We start from the raw sequence: 18,777 nt of genomic DNA on the forward strand, positions 1-18,777 counted from the left end.
ATTTCCTTTTTTCTCCCTAATTGATAGGCATGGTGGCAAGTTTCTTTTTTCACCATTTACGAATTAGGGCCTTCTTGCTTTTTTCCTTTGTTTATAGAATCAGAAAGGCTTCTTTTGTTAAGGCAAATTCATGAGGTATTTATTGATGTTGAAATTTACAAACACATTAGCCTAAAATTAAATAGTGTCACTTTTGCTTTCACTTTTCCTTCCAGGTAAGTTGTATCTTACCTTGCAGGTAGATTGTTTGAGAAATTATGTAATATTAAAGCATATTGAGATTTATCTTTCTGTATCTTAGACTAACAGTTTTTTAAGTGCTTTAAAATTGCTACCTCCTCCCAATAGTCTCTAATTCTTTTTTTTTTTAAGATTTATTTATCTTAAAATATCCCTCCATTGTCTGCCCTCTGTCCATTTGCTGTGTATTCTTCTGTGTCTGATTGTATTCCCGTTAAGTGGCTCTGGGAACCAATCCTGGGAACTTCCAGAATGGGGGAGAGGCACTCAATCTCTTGAGCCACCTGAACTCCCTTGTCTACTAAGTCTCTTTATTGTCTCTCCTTTGTGTCTCTTTTTGTTGCATGATCTTGCTGCATCAGCTCTCCACATTGGCTGGCACTCCTGTACGGGGTGGCACTCCTTGTGGGCCAGCTTGCCTTCACCAGGAGGTCCTGGGTATCTAACCCTGGACTTAATTGTTTGAGCCACATTACTTTCCTTCTATTTCTTTTTAAACAACGTTGATATTGTAGTTTTAAAATAAATATTTTTTGAATGAGGACAGTTTTGCTTAACTATATTTTAGCGTCTTTTCAGGAGGACTATGAAACATCCATAACTAAATTCTAAAATGAAGCCAAAAAAATTTTAAGTTAACTATAAAGTAGTTTTTGGTGAAAACTTGACAGTGCTAAAGGAAATGAAAAGTAAAACCCGGTGGTTTTTCTTGAATTTGCTTCATGATTATTTTTTTAAGATTTTGCCCACATGTTCTGTGTTATTTTGTATGACTGTACAAGCTCACAGCTGAAATGATTTTCTCTATTCTTGCCAAGGTTTTCTTCTATTTTAACTTTCCTAATTGATGATCAATATAATACTTGGCATTGAAGGTCTTGCCTTTTTTCTCCAATGGGTTTTAGCAATTTTTTTTTTGTTGTTATGAAAAGACCTCTTTACATTTACATAGTGCCATCACATGCATGATCTTAATTGATCCTCCCAGTGCCCCTGAAAGGAATAACTATAATGAAGATAGTGGAACAGATTTAGGGAGTAAGACTTGCCCTTTATAACTTGGGTAGTGAATGACAGACTCAGCTCTTTCCGGAGTTGTCCAAAGCTCATTTTTACCTCCTCACTGTACTTTTCACGTCTTAGTACCTGTCGTTATCTGCATTTGAGTACTTTTGCATGTTTTTAAAGTGCCTTAGTAAGACATTAGCTTCTAATACTTAGAAAGTCAAATCCAAACAGTGGCGAAAAAGAAGATAAAAGTACCTTAATCTTGTTAGGCTTGTCTTTGATATGTATATATTGCACTTGAGAGATTGAAGTGATTTCAATATGAAGACAAAGTGAAGGATTTTCATTTAATTTGAGAGGTGCCCTGAACTCTGGAGCCAGACTGCTTGAGCTCAAATCTTAGCTATTTTCTCGTAGGGAACTAGGGGGTAAATTACTTGATATCTCTGTGCTTCAGGTTCCTTATCTGTAAAACGGAGATGATCGTGGTACTCTACCTCTGAGGTAAATGTGAAGGATGAAATGAATTCTTATGTGTAAAAGTGTCAGTATCTGGCACATTGTAAGAGGTCAATGTGTATTAGGTACCATTAATATATTGCCTGTTTAACCCTTCTGAGAAACCTGAATGAGAATTTTTTTTATGATTTCAAAAATTGGTATATTCAGGTAAATTTATTAAAGCTTTATAACTTGTTGAAAAAAAATACAAAAATATGTAAAATAAAATTAGCAAAAAGTCAATAACTACAAATGAAAAGTAGAAAAAAAGAAAAAAATACTTATACTAGAACCTTTAGAGGCATTACTTTTTTAAATTTATGAGATATGCTTGATTCAAGAATGGACTAATATTTTCTGTAAGTTTTACAATATTAAGTTATTAATAAACAAATAACCAACAAATCAAGGATTGATGTACCTTAGAATTGTTTCCAGGAAGTGATGTCTTAAATATGTGAAGGAGGTTTATTTTGTTGTATTTTTATTTAAAGTATATGCCTGGGAATCAGTTTTGTGTCATTGCTAACACAATGTTCATACCTTTAAAATGGTGCCAGAACCTCCCTATTGTGTGATGATATCAGAGGGAGAATGAAGTAGTTTATGCATGTGGGTCAATTCCATTAACTTTATCTATTTATTACAGGGATTGTCAAAACATGACCAGTGTAGCCCCATTGCTAATTTTTTTATGGCTACTTAGCTAAGAATGATTTATACCGTTTTTTAAATGGTTGGAAAAAGCAAAAGAAAAATAGTTTGTGACACATGAAAATTACATGAAATTCAAATTTTGTTGTCCATAAATAAAGATTGATTGGAATATAATCATAGTCATTTGTTTATATTTTGTCTGTGGCTGCTTTTGTGCTATATAATGGCAAGGTTGAGCTATTGTAACAAGGATGTTTTGGCCTGCAAAGCCTAAAATATTTATATACTTTCTGCCCTTTATAGAAAAAGTTTGCTGACCTCTCATTTTTGACATCTTAAAAGGATGGCTTCAGTTCAACTTTATGTAATACATTTGTTTCTGCAAAGATTGTAATTAAAATGATATGTGATGAATCCTATCTTTAGCTTGATTTTGCTTATATTTTTAGTGATACATTCTCATGGATTTCACATTAAAAAATTTGGTGAGATTTTTGTGTGACACTGTTGTAAAGGAGTGTTACTCTGCTCTAAAGTGCTATCTAATGTTTACTTATTAATTTTAATGGCTTTTTTTTAACCTGGAAAATCACTTGTATTCTAGCAAGTCTATTCAAATAATAAGTCATTTCTTTTAGTGAGTGTGAATATTTTTAAATGCTTGGGTTTTTCATTTAAAAAATGTATAAAACTGTTGAAGCTTTTTTGCTAGTAAAATGTTTGGATTTCATGAATGGTAACATACGCGTTTATCTATCTTGTGCTTGTAATGGGAACCTGATAGTCCTAAACATAAAATTTATTATTTGTAATGTTATAGCACTTAGAAAAAAGTTTATGTGGGTAGGGATAGCGTAAGATGGAAAAGTTTGGAAATAGTTCCTATATGTAATAATATATTGAATAAGTGTGGAATAATAAGTATAGGCATAATTTTCTACTTCATTTTCTGTAACTTTTAAGAAGGTATATGTTTTAAAAACGAACTCATTTTCTTGATTGTTTATTAGAAAACTCAAATAACAAGGAATAAAATGATTTACAATTACTTTTGAAAATGACAGTTTAAAAATTATTTTTTAACTTTACAAAACTGTTGTATTTACAGTATGGTTTGTACATTTAAAATGTTAAAACTACCACATAAATATTTGCTAGAGAAAAAATGGATTTAGTGACAGAAACCTCAGCCTTCTATAGTAATATAATAAGAGTTTTGACTTACATTTTAAGATTTTTTTCAGTAGTTTTACATTTCTAATTATTGGTGGTTTTCTTAGTGTATTGGTTGCATCCAGTGGAAGAGTAGTTGTATCCTCTACTCAAAAATCTACCCTGCCTTTGAGTAAGTTGGTTGCTCAGTAAATATTTGTGAAATGGGTAAATAACCAGTCCTTGTACAGTAAATCGAGAATGGGCTATGTGGAAAATGTGGACTTTTTCAGAAGATAAACTCAGATCATCGTGGGAGTTTATGGACAACAATTTCTTATTGTAAGGTGTTTTTGAAAACTATTGTTGCATTAAATATTTTTAGTAACTATATCTGAAGGAAGTACAGATACAGCAATACTGTCAGTTTTAATTATTTGGTGATATATTGCTAAATGTTAAACATTTCTGCAGGCATAGTTATACTTCATATTCTTTGAGGAACTAATGTGAAAATTTAATTGCTTAGGTGAATTTGATTATACAAAATTTAATTTTCAGGTACATTTGAAAATATTAGGTAATAAAAATAAGTGAAAATTATACTACCTTTGTGTGATAAAGTCAAATTTTATGGAACTTTACTGATTTAACAGTAAATGCTTAAATTATTTTGATGACTATCAGATTATTTCATCCTTTGTTTACAGGCGTATTCTCCATTCTAAAGGGGAACTAAGTGAAGATAGACATAAACAGTATGAGGAATTTGCCATGTCGTATCAGAAGCTACTGGCAAATTCTCAGTCCTTAGCAGACCTTTTAGATGAAAATATGCCAGATCTTCCTCAAGACAAACCGACACCCGAAGGTAAGTTATCTAAAGACAAATATTACCTTTTCATAAGCACTACACTTAACTTTGGCTTGTCAGACATCTGTTATTAAAAATTCATGTCTTAAAAATGCCTTCAAATTTTTTATAGCGAAGAAATGTTATAAAGACCTTATAATAAACCTTGAAAGGATACTTTAAATACTCCCCGAATAAAAAACCCTAACTTAGAGAATAATAATTAATGCATATGATAACAGGAAGAGTTGGTTCAGGTTCTTCTGTAATAGATATCCTTGCGATTATAGTATGGTTTCACTTTAGTTGTCACACAGTAATTAGAAGATGGATTGAACCTTTGGGATTCTAATATATCTGTATTCTTATTTTTACTCTGTAATTTGTTTTGAATGATAGATTATCTTAAAGCTTCACTTGGTACTCAAGCTTACCTTGTAGTTTTTGTTTGCAGAATTGTTTTTTTTTTTAATGATTTTGTGGGATAATTTTCCGTATCATTAAAAGATGTTTTAAGCTTGCTTTCTGATTGTCCTTCAGTTGATAGGGCTTTAATCTTTTACTCTTGCCTCATCATACCATCTATTTGATAAATTAATTACATTTATGTTAGCTAGATAAGTGTTTGTTGATGAAGTTTAAAATTATCCAGTGATCCTATTTATTTAAAAACCTTAGGGGTAAAGTATATGTAAAGTGCTCTGTGATAATACCAAAAGGTATTTGTGTTTTATATCCTCTAATATCTATTGTACACTGTTTCTACATTTTATTTTACTTGTATATTATCATGTACATAATTCCTACTAATTTTGTATCTCTTGATCATTGAGCCTCAAAATTTTATCTGCCACAGAGTACGTTTTGGTTGAACTCTTGCTGGTAACTCAGAAATTTATTAATATATTTCTTATATTTTATTGATTTAGTTGGTTTAATTCTATGTCATTTTTTCCCCCATAAAAAAACCATGGGACCATGTCATCTGCAAATAAAGATAGTTTTACGTCTTCCTTTTCAATTTGGATGCCTTTTGTTTCTTTTTCTTGCCTGACTGCTCTGGCTAGAACTTTCAGTACAGTGTTGAATAGCAGTGGTAAAAGCAGGCATCGTTGTCCTGTTCCTGATTGGGGAGCTTCAGTCTCTTACAAACTTTTAGTATAATGTTAGCTGTGTGTTTTTCATAAGTGCTCAGTGTCATGTAAGGAATTTCTTTTCTCTCTATATATATTTTTTTGTATTTTGTGATTAAAATTTTTTAAAAATTTGACTAGTTGTAGGTTAACAGAAAAATCATGCAGAAAATATAGAATTCCCATATACCTACTCCCCCCCCCAAAAAAAAAAAAACACACTCAGTATTCTAATTATTTCATGTCAGTGAGATTATATGATATGTGTCCTTTTGTGTCTGGAGTATTTCATTCAGAGTGATGTCTTCAAGTTCATCCAACTGTAGCACATACTAAAACTTCATTCCTTTTTACAGCTGATAATAGCCATTTTATGTATATACTGTTTTGTTTATCCATTCATCTCTTGATGGACACTGGGATTTTTTTCCATCTTTTGGCAATTATGAATAATGTCACTATGGACATTGGTGTGCTGTTGTCTGAGTTCCTGTTTTCAATTCTTTTAATTTTTTTAAAGATTTATTTATTCCCTGCTCCCCCACCACTTGCGTTCGCTGCTCTCTATCCATTCACTGCACGTTCTTCTGTGTCTTCTTGTCTTCTCGTCTTCTGTTTAGGAGGCACCGGGAACCGATACCGGGATCCTTCACCGTGGGAGAGAGGTACTCAATCGCTTGAGCCACTGTCACTCCCTTCTTTGTTTTCCCTCTCTTTGTGTTTCCTCTTTGTGTCTCCTTGTTGTGTCATCTTGTTGTGTCAGCTCGCCATGCCACCCCGCTTTCTTGCTTGTCTTCCTCAGGAGGCACCGGGAAACAAACCTGTAACCTCACATATGGTAGGTAGGTGGGAGCTTAGTCGCTTGAGTTACATCCACTTCCTTCTCATTTGGTTCTCATTTGCATTTCCCAAATAGCTAATGATGTTGAACATCTGTTCAAGTGTTTACTGGCCATTTATGTATCTTTGGAAAAAATGTCAGTTCAAATTTTTTGCCTTTTTTTTTTTTTTTTTTAATTTGGTGGCTTGTCATTTTTTTTTTCAAGATTTATTTTATTTATTTCTCTTCACCCCCTCATCGTTTTCACTTGCTTTGTCTGTTTATCTTCCTTGTTTCTTTAGGAGGCACTGGGAACTGAACCTGGGACCTCCAATGTAGGAGAGAGGCACCTGATCACTTGATCCACCTCCATTCCCTGCTTTGTTGTGTCTCTTGTTATGTTTTTCTTCTTGTGTTCCTTGTTGCATCAGTTTGCCCTGTCTGCTTGTTGTGCCAACTCAGTACCTATGATCTGAAGATGCTTCTCTTTGTTTTCTTCTGGGAATTTTATAGTTTTGGTTCTTATATTTAGGTCTTTGATCCATTTAGAGTTAATTTTTGTATATGGTGTGAGGTAGGGTCCCACCTTCTTTTGCTTATGAATATCCACTTTTCCCAGCACTATTTGTTGAAGAGACTATTCTTTCCCCTTTGAATGGATTTGGCACCCTTGTCAAATTCTGCTTTATATATTTAAAAGCCTTTATTAGGTGCTTCAAAATGTTGAGGATTGTTATGTCTTCTTGATGAATTGACCTCTTTGCCATTATGAAGTGATCCTCTTTTTCCTGGAAATATTTTTGCTTTAAAATCTCCTTTGTTTGGTATTAATATATCCACTCATTTTTCTTTTGTTTAGTATTAGCACGTATATCTTTTTCCATTCTTTTACTTTTCACTATTTGCATATTTATAATGAAGGTGGGATTCTTTTTTTTTTAAAGATTTATTTTTATTTAATTCCCCTCCCCCGGTTGTCTGTTTTCTGTGTCTTTTTGCTGTGTCTTGTTTCTTTGTCTGCTTCTGTTGTCGTCAGCGGCACGGGAAGTGTGGGCGGCGCCATTCCTCGGCAGGCTGCTCCCTCCTTGGCGCTGGGCGGCTCTCCTTACGGGTGCACTCCTTGCGCGTGGGGCTCCCCTACGCGGGGGACACCCCTGTGTAGCACGGCACTCCTTGCGCGCATCAGCACTGCGCATGGCCAGCTCCACACGGGTCAAGGAGGCGCGGGGCTTGAACCGCGGACCTCCCATGTGGTAGACGGGCGCCCTAACCACTGGGCCAAAGTCCGTTTCCCGGATTCTTTTGCTTATAGTTGTTTCTTGCTTCTTTATCTAGTCTGATAATCTTTGTCTTTTAATTGTAATCATTTAATATGATTATGTGTTTGGGTTTAAATGTGCCATCTTGCTATTTGTTTACTATTTTTTCTATTTTTTGTTTCCTTTTTCCTCTTTTTCTGTTTTCTTTTGCTTTATATTTTTAATACTTTTTTCTTTTTTAAGAAGGTACCAGGAATTGAACTCCAGACTTTGTACATGGGAAGCAGGTGCTAAAATCACTAAGCTACACCTGCTCCCCTCCTGTTTACTTTTAGATTAATTGAATATTTTTATAATTATATTTTATCTCCTTCATTGTCTTATGAGCTATAATTCTTTGTTTTGTTTTAGTGGTTGCTTTAGGCATTATAATATATATCTTTATCTACCACAGTCTACCTTCAAGTAAAATGATGACTTCATGTATAGTTTAAGAACCTTACAACAGTATACCACCCCCAGCCTTTGTGTTATTGTTGTCATATATTTTATTTCTATTTATTATTTCTATATATTATAAGCCCCACAAAACATGGCTTTTTTTGTCTTAAGCAGTTATCTGTTTTTTTTTTAAGATTTATTTTATTTATTCCCCCCCCCCCCATTGTTTGCAGTCACTGTCTGCTCTCTCTGTCCATTTGCTGTGTGCTCTCTGTGTCTGTTCGTCTTCTCTCTAGGAGGCACTGGGAACCGAACCTTCTACACAGGACCTTCTGTGTAGAAGAGGGGCACTCAGTCACTTGAGCCACCTCAGCTTCCTGGTTTGTTGTATCTCTCATTGTCTTTCCTCTTTGTGTCTCTTTTGTTGTGTCATCCTGTTGCATTAGCTTGCTGCGCCTGCCTGCTGTGCTAGCCCACCTTCTCCAGGAGGCACTGTAAACCGAACCCAGGATCCGCTTCCCATTATCTTTTAAAGGCATTAAAAATTAGGAACAAATCTTTTGTTCTTCATTTGTGTAGAACTAGATTTCCATTTGGCATTGTTTTTTATGTTTGAGAAACTCATTGTCATCAGTTTTGAGAGATGTTTTCACCAAGTATAGAATTTTAGGATGAGTTTTCTTCTTTTGATACTTGACAGTTATTGCTCCACTGTCTCGTAGCTTATGTTGTTTTAAAGAAATCTGTTATCATTTCCTGTCTTTGATCACCTTTACATAATGTGTAGTTTTTTTCACTGGCTGCTTTAAAAATTATTTTCATTATCACTCATTTCAAACAATATGATATTAAGTGGGTGGCTGTTTCCTTTTTTTAAAAACAAATCAATTTTATTGATATGTATTAATAAAGCATACAATTTATCCAAAGTATACAAAGTATATAATGGTATTTGGTATAATCACATAGTTGTGCATTATTAAAGCATTTTCTTTATTTCAATAGTGATAATAAAATAAAAAAATAGACAAACAAGGAAATTCCTTTCCTCTTAATCTCTGTTTTCCCTGCTTTATACATAGCTGCTATTACTTGCTATTCTTGCACAATTATTTTTTGTTAAGCTGTTTTATTGAGATATATTCACATACCATGTGACTTATCCAAAGTGTATAATCAATGGCTTTTTTTTAGCCACTGAAAAGACTTTTATTGTAAAATTTTAAAATAAAATAGAAAAATAGATTGAAAGAAATCACAAATTTTAAAAGAGAGTATAAGGCCAGGTTAGATTTAATATAATCAATTATAAGAAATAGAATAGCAGCAAGCATTTATAAATACAAATAATTCTAGTATAATATAAATTAAATCTAATTTTTATGTACAGCTTTAACTCGTGGGCATGATAATCTCTAAGAATGAAATAGTTACTGGTTTAGTTATTTAATTTCCATTTAGGCCATAATTCATTCTGGATAATCAAATTCCTATCTGGAAATTCTTACATCTTGGAACGAATATGCCAACTCATAATTTTATGAGGCAGAAAAATTCAAAGCCTTTTTCAACAGTAGTTATGCTAAATTATTATTGATCCAGATGGATTATTTTAATTAACGAGTATGCATAAGAAAGGGTTAAAGAAAAATGAAGTATCCAAAAATATTATCTCTTTTCCACTCCTTCTCAATTAAAAGCAAGTGTTTATTTTGTGTGAATACTCATCACGGGAACAATTTACTAGTTGCACTGAGTAATTGTTCATATACTATAATATTGTTCTTTTACATTTACCTGGTCTACTCACCTTTTTTTTAGTTACTATTTGCATGTAATACCTTTATCCAACCTTTCACTTTTAACTTGGTTGTATCCTTACATCTAAAGTGGGTCTCTTGAAGACAGTGTATAGATGGCTCATATTTTTTTATCCATTCCATCAGTCTTTGTCTTTTGATTGGGGATTTTAATCCATTACCATTCAGTATTATTACTGTAAAGAGCAATATTTACTTCATCCATTTTTTCCTTTGGTTTTTTGGTTGTCATACTGTTCTGTTGTCTGTCTTCTTATCCTTCCTAATAATCTTCATTTCTTAACTCTTCTCCAGATCTCGCACCCTTGTTTTTTCCTTTCAGTCTATAGCACCCTTTATCAGTTTTTCTTTGTCTGTGAAGACTTTGAACTCACCCTCATTTTTGAAGGACAGCTTTGGCAGATACAGAATTTTTGGTTGGCCGTTTTTCTTTTTCAGTACCTTAAATACATCACACCACTTTCTTCTCTCCTCCATGGTTTCTGATGAGAGATCTGCACTTAATCAAGTTTCCCTTGTATTTGATTCTTTGCTTTTCTCTTGCTGCTTTCAGAGTCCTCTATATCTCTGATATTTGTCATTCTGAATAGCAGGTTTCTTGGGGTAGATCTTTGGAGTTATTCTGTTTGGGATGCATTGTCCTTGGATATTCCCCCCTGCTCCCCACAGCTGTGTTGCTGTCTGTGTCCCTTCACTGTGTGATTGTCTGTGTCTGTTTCTTTTTTTCTTCTCTTCTCATTTTCTCTTCTAGGCTTCACTGGAATTTGATCCTGGTAACCTCCAATGTTGTTGCTTGTGTCGCCTCATTCCTGGTTTCTGTCACATCTTGCCTTAGATCTCCCTTGCATCTCTCTTTTGTTGCGTCACCATCTTTCTCTGTCCCTCACGTCATGGGCCTGACTTGCCTTAAAGGGCCCCAGGGGTCGAACCTGGCCTCCCATATGATAGACAGAAGCCCAATATTGAGCCACATCTGCTTCCCCCTTCTTGGATATTGATATTTATGTCTTTCGTAAGGGTTGGGAAGTTTTTGGTCAGTATTTCCTCAAATATTCTTTCTTCCCCTTTTCCATTCTTTTTTTCTTCTTGGTCACCAATAATACGAATGTTTATGCGTTTTACTTTTTTGTTCACTTCCCTGAGACTCAGTTCTTTTTTTTCCCATTCTCTTCTCTTTCTGAGCTCCTGTCTTTTCCAGTTCAGGTGTTCTGCCTTAGAAGTCACTAATTTTGTTTTTGAGCAATTCAATCAGCTCCTGTGTGCCCCTAATATATTTTTAATCTCATCCATCGTATCTTTCATTCCCATAAGGTCTGTTACTTTTCTTTGCAGAGTTTCAGATTGTTCTTTATGCTCTTCCAGTGTTGTCTTTTTTTTTTAAAGCACTTATTTATTATTTTTTCATCCCCTCCCCCTCCCCCACCCTGCTGTCTGTGTCCATTAGCTATGTGATCTTCTGTATCTATTTCTCTTTTTTTGTCTTCTCTTCTTGTCTTTCTCCTTTAGAACTCACCGGGATTTGATCCTGGGGACCTCTGATTTGGAGAGAGGTTCCCTGTCAATTGCACCACCTCAGTTCCTGGTCTCTGCTGTGCTTCACCTTGGCTCTCCTCTTGGTCTTGCTTTTGTTGCATCATCATCTTGCTGCGTGACTCACTTGTGGGGGCACTGGCTCACCATGCAGGCACTGACTCACTGCATGGGCTCTCATGTATACACTCGGCTCACCATGCGGGCACTCGCAGTGGCACTTGGCTCACTGCGTTGGCACTCCATTTGCCACACAGGCACATTTTGTCGTCTTCTTTTTCACTAGGAGGCCCCAGGAATTGAACCCAGGTCTTCCCATATGGTAGGTAGAGGTCCTATCACTGTTTCCCCCAGTGTCTTCTTAATATCCTTTACTTCTTTAGTCATATTTTCTATAAATTCTTTGAATTGATTTAGCAGAGTTGTGTGATTATCACTGATTAATTATCTTAAATCGTGTATCTCTTCAGGATATTTGGTTTGTTCTTTTGGCTGGGCCATATCTTCCTGTTTCCTAGTATAGCTTGTAATTTTTGCTGATGTCATCTGAGTATGTTGGTGAATTTACTCTGATGGCTAATTTCTCTTTCTTGCCTATTGTTTGTTTGTTTGTTTGTTTGTTTGTCTTTTTCACAGCTCTTCTTTTGTATTTGTTTCAACTTATCTCAGTCTTTAAAATTGCCCAGCTTAAGTTTTCAAAATTGGGCCAGTGACTCATTAGTGGCATGCAGATTTTCTCCCAGGGGTTAGATACAGAGAGCATGAAGGTTTTGTCCATGCAATTTCCAGACTGGCCAGCAGATGGCACTACTCAGCGCACCTTTCCACAGAGGTGTTTCAGTCTGGGCTTTCCTGTGCTCCTATGTTGAATCTCCAGAGCGGAGATTCAGAGCAAGCTCTGCTGGCTGAATTCACTGAAGAAAAGCACCCTGACCTCCCTTTCCTTTTCCCTTGAAAGAGCTGACAGGGAGGAAGATGTCTGTTCCAGTCAGCTGTGGTGAGCCAGGGGTTTTACCCCAGCTTAATATCTGGGGGTGGGGGAGGGGAGCCCTTCCTGGCTGCTGTGTGGTCTTGGTAACTCAACATTTGTCGTTTTAGCTCCTTCATCTCTCTTCTCTCCCCTCCTTGGAGTTGTGTAGCACTTTTCTGGTCTGTTGACCCCCAAAGCAGGTCCCTTGGACAATTTTTGGTTCTTTCTACATTGTTTTTTGTGAGAGCTTTCAGCTCTGCCTGATAGTCTGTTGCCATCTTCCCACAGTCCTCTTGTCCTTTGCTTTTTAAAATATTTTTCATTAAATAGAAGTTTTCAAATTACCAGGCATTTTCATTTATGGTGTGTGAGTTTAGTATCCTAGTAATTTTGTGTTGAAATACATTTTCAGTAAAGAATATAAGAAATGAGATAGTGATCCAGTGTGCTATTGTCATTGTTTGTTCTTGTTTTTCCTAAATGACATTTAATGGATAGCTTTTTCCTTAAGGTTATTTTTAATCTACATGGTCCTTCTCCTATTCACAATTCTTGTTTGCAGGACAGCACAGTGAGAATAGATAAATTCATAAATGGTCTTACGATCATGAAGTCTAAGTTTAAGAAACTATAATTGTGTGTGAAGCTAGACTGTGTGTGTGTTTATGTGTAAATATATACATTGTTTTCTTTTTTCTACAGAGATAGCTATATATTTCTTCATCTTTTCTTCCCTTCTTTTCCGGTTATTTACTAATTGACTAACGTTTATGGCAATCTACTATATACCATGGATTATACCAAAAGGGGGGAAGGTTTTTAATTAAGGGTTTGTCTGTGGTTGACCTGAAGATGATTGCTGTATAAGTGATACAGAGTATTGGAAGTTATTTAAAGAAAAAAAACAGACCTTTAGGGGAGGTGTACCTTAAGCTGGCTCTTTTAGGAAGGGCAGGTTTACACATTTCTCATTTTGGCTTTATGCTTCCTAAAGGTAGACCTAATATGTCAAGTGGCTGCTTCATCTTATATAAAATTAAAGTAGATATAAGAGAAAAGCATCTTTATCCTATACTGTGTTCTTATCTGGTTTACTTTTAAGGCTTTACAAAACAAAACTTGTGATTTGGTATTAAAGATGGCTATAAATGTAGTCCAAGTACTTATTGATTGAAAGATCTGTTAATTGAAACACTGTAGATATAACAGCTATAAAATGAAAATATAAAATATTTTATTTTGTCACATTTAGCATGCTGTTTATGAAATAGTGTTAACTAACTTGTGATTCATTTTGTTTAGAGCACGGGCCTGGAATTGATATATTTACACCTGGTAAACCTGGGGAATATGACTTGGAAGGTGGCATATGGGAAGATGAAGATGCTCGGAATTTTTATGAGAACCTCATTGATTTGAAAGCTTTTGTTCCAGCCATCTTGTTTAAAGATAATGAAAAAAGTTGTCAGAACAAAGACTCCAACAAAGATGATTCCAAAGGTAAATTCCAGAGGAAAAATATTTACCTTCTGTAAGGGTTCAAGAGTTTAGTCAGCAACTGCAAATACTGCAGTAACTCAGTTCAATTCAATTGAGTCTACCCAGAGTTAAGTCAGACTCCATATATTAGGTACAACACTCAAGTTTGGCGGCTCAGACCACCCTCACTTCTGAGCAACTGGATACAAATTTGGGAGTTCCCACCATCCTCTTGAGGGTTTGTTAATTTGCTAGAACAACTCCTACAACTCACTGAAAGTGCTAGTAATAATTTTATTGTAGTAAAAAGATACAAGGGAAGTGGATGTTGCTCAAGTGATTGGGCTCCTGTCTATCATGTAGGAGGTCCAGGGTTTGATGCCCAGGGCCTCCTGGTGAAGGCAAGCTGGCCCACGCAGAGTACTTGCCTGCACAGAGTGCTGCCTGCTCAGGAGTGCTGGCCCATGTGGAGAACTGGCACAGCAAGATGGTGCAACAAAAAGAGACACAGAGGAGAGAGAATAAGAGATGCAGCAGATCAGGGAGCTGAGGTGGCACAAGAGAACAATTGCCTCTCTCGCACTCCAGAAGGTCCCAAGACTGGTTCCCAGAGCCGCCTAATGAGAATACAAGCAGACACAGAAGAACACACAATGAATGGACACAGAGAGCATACAGTGGAGGGAGGGGGGAGAAATAAATAAATAACCTAAAAAAAAAAAACAGAGGAGGCGAATGTGACTAAAGCAGTTGAACCCCTGCTTCCCACATGAAGGTCCTGGGTTCAGTTCTCGGTACCTTCTAAAAACAAAAACCGTAAGCAAACAAACGGGGAGAAAAGAAAACCAACTTTGGAGCCAGTGTGACTCAGTGGTTGAGTACCAGCTTCCCACTTAAGAGGTCCAGGGTTCACTCCCCAGCGCCAGTATCTCAGAAAAGAGAATTTTTTAAAAATTAAAAAACAAAAGACACAAACCAAAGGAAGATATGTATAGGGTGAGGTCTGGGAAGTTCTCACAGACAATATTCCTTGTCCTTTCCACCTGGATGCAAAATTCATCACCCTCCTAGAACAGAGATGTATCTTCTCAATCATAGAAGCTCCCTTGAGCGTCCAGTGTCCTGGGTTTATATGTTGTTGTTGTTTTTTAATGTAGGGATGATTGATAGAATCAGTGACCACGTGGTTGAACTCATCTCCAGGCCTCGAATCAAATTCCTGTTTTGTTTTTATCCTTCCTATTTAGCTTATTACCAATTCCTCGCCATCTTGTATTATGTTTTTAAACAGAGGCAAAAGACTCTAAGGATAATAAGGAGGTATCAAGTCCCGATGATTTGGAACTTGAGTTGGAGAATCTAGAAATTAGTGATGACACCTTGGAGTTAGAGGGTGGAGATGAAGCTGAAGATCTTACAAAGAAACTTCTTGATGAACAAGGTAAAGTGCTACTTTAAAAAAATTTTTTCATTTTTGATTAGTTTTATGTACAACACTTTTGCCTGAGGATATAGTTTGTTATTTCCTTGTTTTTCTATTTCCAGGCCATCTCTTTGGAATTTGATTTAGAACCCAGAAGCACTACATACCCAATATTATGTGACTAAAGGCTTTAGTGATCATCTAAATTATAAATATCAGAATTCTAAATATTTTAGTAGATATTTCTTACTCTTCTTGCTAACATTGTCCTCAATTTATGCTGTTTTATGTCATAATCTTTACAAACTTAAATGTATTTGAAAGTTACACTTAAATGGGGAGGGATTGAAAGACAACTAGCATATTAGTTCAACTGAGATAATTTTATGTATTTGTAATTGAATCATGTTTTGTGTTAAGTAATAAACATAATACATTGTTAATTATTTCCTAAATATTTTCTACCAAGTTTCTTTATTAGAACTCTTGGCTATAGGTGATAACAACTTAGTTCAACTACTCAAGGATCAAAGAGAATTTTTTGACTTAGGTAACTGGGAAACCCAGCAGTAGAGCTGACCTGGATTCTTATGGTTTTTTCCTGGTCTGTCTCTTTCTTCATGTCAGGAGGGAGGGTGGGCATGACTGGAGGTCCCCCAGGTTTGAATCATGCCAGTTAGTGACCAGGAAAAAAATGGCTTTTTCTTCCACTCTCTGTCTGTAAATATCACAGCAGGGCTCTTTGGCTAGTCCTGTGTCATGTTTACTCTTGTGGCCTAGTGGAATTGTGGTGTGCTCTGTTCTGATTGGCATCACCCACCCCTTATCAGACTCACAAGAAATGGGGGAGGCTTAGTTCCTCAAAGGCAAGGGTTGAGAGTGCTCTTATTGAAAAGCCTGGGGAAAGGGATGCTGCTGGGCAGATGAAAATAACAGACATGCTACAAAGCTCCAAGCATTTTAAGATTAAGCCTTTGCATCTAATTATGATTCTAGAGATCCCCAAATTTTCTAGTGTAATAATTCAACAATGCTTAGTTTTTTGTGTGTAGGAAAATAGGTGTAGATTATCTATTTCCCAAATAAATTATAGTTGAATTTTTTTTATTCTTATATGTTCTCTTGTTTTAGAAAAAAATTATATATATATATTTTTATATTAGAACAAGAGGATGAAGAAGCCAGCACTGGATCTCATCTCAAACTCATAGTAGATGCTTTTCTTCAGCAATTGCCCAACTGTGTCAATCGAGATCTAATAGACAAGGTATGTTTATCTTTCTGAAATTGTCCTGAAGCATGTAGATCTTGTAAGGTAGCTCTAATTAGTATTGTCAGTAGTTTTCAGACTTCATTAGCCATAGAATGAACCATTTCCTCAAATCTTACATGGAACTCCGGTGTAAACAGATAACAATGGAGGCAGTGGGTTTGGAATTAACTCCAGAATCCTGTTGGTATGGCACCCTTCACATAGGGGGAGCCCACAGACTGTAAACTCTTTTTTTTTTTAAAGACTTTAAAATTTTTATTTATTTCTCTCTGCTCCTCCACCTCCGTTGTCTGCTCCTTGTGTCTATTTGGTGTGTGTTCTTCTGTGTCCTCTTGTATTCTTGGCAGCACCAGGAACCTGTGTCTCTTTTTGTTGTGTCATCTTGCTGCGTCAGTTCTCTGTGTGTGTGGTGCCACTCCTGGGCAGGCTGTGTTTTTTTTTGCATGGGGCGGCTCAGTGCGGGGCACACTCCTTGTGCATGGGGCTCCCCTGTGTGGGAGACACCCCTGCGTGGCAGGGCACTCCTTGCTCGCGGCAGCACTGCATGTGGGCCAGCTCACCACATGGGTTAGGAGGCCCTGGGTTTGAACCCTGGACCTCCCATATGGTAGACGGACGCTCTGTCAGTTGAACCACGTCTACTTCCCCAGTCTGTAAACTTGTAAGTATGGATCTGTGGTTCCCTGGTGATTTCTGAGATACTTTCAGGAAGTCTACAAGATTAAAATTATTTTGATAATACTAAGATGTTTTTGTCTTTTTCACTGTTGTTGTATTCTTCACTGCCCTTCATTTACAGTTTGAAAAAAAAATTTGTCAATTTAACTTAAGAATCTCCTTGATGAATCAGTAAAAATTAGTGATTTTATTAAATTTGAGCCTTTGAATACACATCCTTTTAATTATCTTTGGCAAAATGTGAAGTACACATACAGCACTTCTCTCTTGAGGTTATCTTAAGGAAAAGCACTGTGTGGTTGTTGCAAATGGAAGTAGTCACTTTCTTCACACTTGTAAGAACTGACAGACAAAGCTAGGGATTTGACAGACCTTTTTCTAAAATGAACAGAGTGAGCCATCATTTCTAGGTAAACAACAAAAGAATTTATTGTCAGAGTTCAAATCGGAGTTTCCAACAAAGATTAGAATTCTGGAAAAGTTAATCTATCACCGTAAGCTTAACAGCTTTACAAAACTTCTCTGAAGAGACTTCATTGATAAAACTTTTCTGATGAGATTGGTGGTAATATTAAAGAATGTAATTGTGTATCTCATATGTTTTTGTATTTGGAAGCCCTGCCTAGCTCAGTGAACTAATGTATTCCAGACAACCAGTACACTGTGTTATATTGTACAGTTTCAAAAGCTCAGTAATCACAGAATTTATTTCTACTTTCTTAAGAGATAGACTCTTTTCTCTCTTCTATGAGGAAGAATTCAAAATAATTCCTTTATTTCTTTTCTGAGTTTTGGATATGATTTCATATATTCATTGGATATTAACAAAAGGTGGAGATAAAGCTTGACCCTTCTGCTTTACCCCCACTCCCTGCTTTGATTTCTATCCTAAAAGTTGAAGGCAGAAGGGATTTTACTGGTTTTGTATCCTGGTAGCATTGTTGTTATGCATCTGAAGTCATACTCTAGGAATGTATCCTCTAGTGTCCAGCGCAGTATTAAGAGTTATTGCCAGTAATGACCACATATTAAATTTAAGGTAGCTCTTTGAGGGCCACATGAAAAACAGGGAACAATCCCCTTCCTTTTGGAACTCTGTGTTCTTCTGGAAATAAGCTACCTCATGAAAGAAATTTAATGTTGGCCGAGATCCAAATGACTTAATGAGAAAGTATTTGAAAATAGAAAAACCTAAGAATTCTTTGAATTCAGTAATTACGTAGCTGCAAATAATTTTAAGTCAAACTCTTTTTCTTACATGTATTTTTATTAGATTGTGAACTTACATGCGCGGATTTCCAATATAACACCCCTCCACCAATACACTACACTGTTGTGGAACATTTTCTACAGATCACAAGATAACACCATCAGACTTACACACACCAACCGTGGTCCACAGCATACATTTGGTATATCCCTTCCATACTACCCTCCACTATTAACACAGTACATCTTTGTCATTGATGCAAGAATATTACAGTATTGCTGTTAACTATAGTCCGTATGTTATGCTATTGCTTCCCATGCTTTTCCACAT

The 18,777-nt window shown here is 35.9% G+C and overlaps 1 protein-coding gene across 2 annotated transcripts in view; it reads left to right on the forward strand.

Annotated features, from left to right (window-relative positions):
* UPF2 (UPF2 regulator of nonsense mediated mRNA decay) overlaps window positions 1-18,777 on the forward strand; it is a 137,485-nt gene that overhangs the window by 14,308 nt on the left and 104,400 nt on the right. For both annotated transcript variants that reach the window (XM_004468865.4, XM_004468868.3), the window contains exons 4-7: window positions 4,269-4,429; window positions 13,687-13,884; window positions 15,155-15,304; window positions 16,450-16,553. In XM_004468865.4, coding sequence (XP_004468922.1) covers window positions 4,269-4,429; window positions 13,687-13,884; window positions 15,155-15,304; window positions 16,450-16,553 — 613 coding nt within the window. The remainder of the gene's footprint in view (window positions 1-4,268; window positions 4,430-13,686; window positions 13,885-15,154; window positions 15,305-16,449; window positions 16,554-18,777) is intronic.

This window comes from Dasypus novemcinctus, chromosome 20, assembly GCF_030445035.2.
Source record: "Dasypus novemcinctus isolate mDasNov1 chromosome 20, mDasNov1.1.hap2, whole genome shotgun sequence".
Lineage (NCBI taxonomy): Eukaryota > Metazoa > Chordata > Mammalia > Cingulata > Dasypodidae > Dasypus > Dasypus novemcinctus.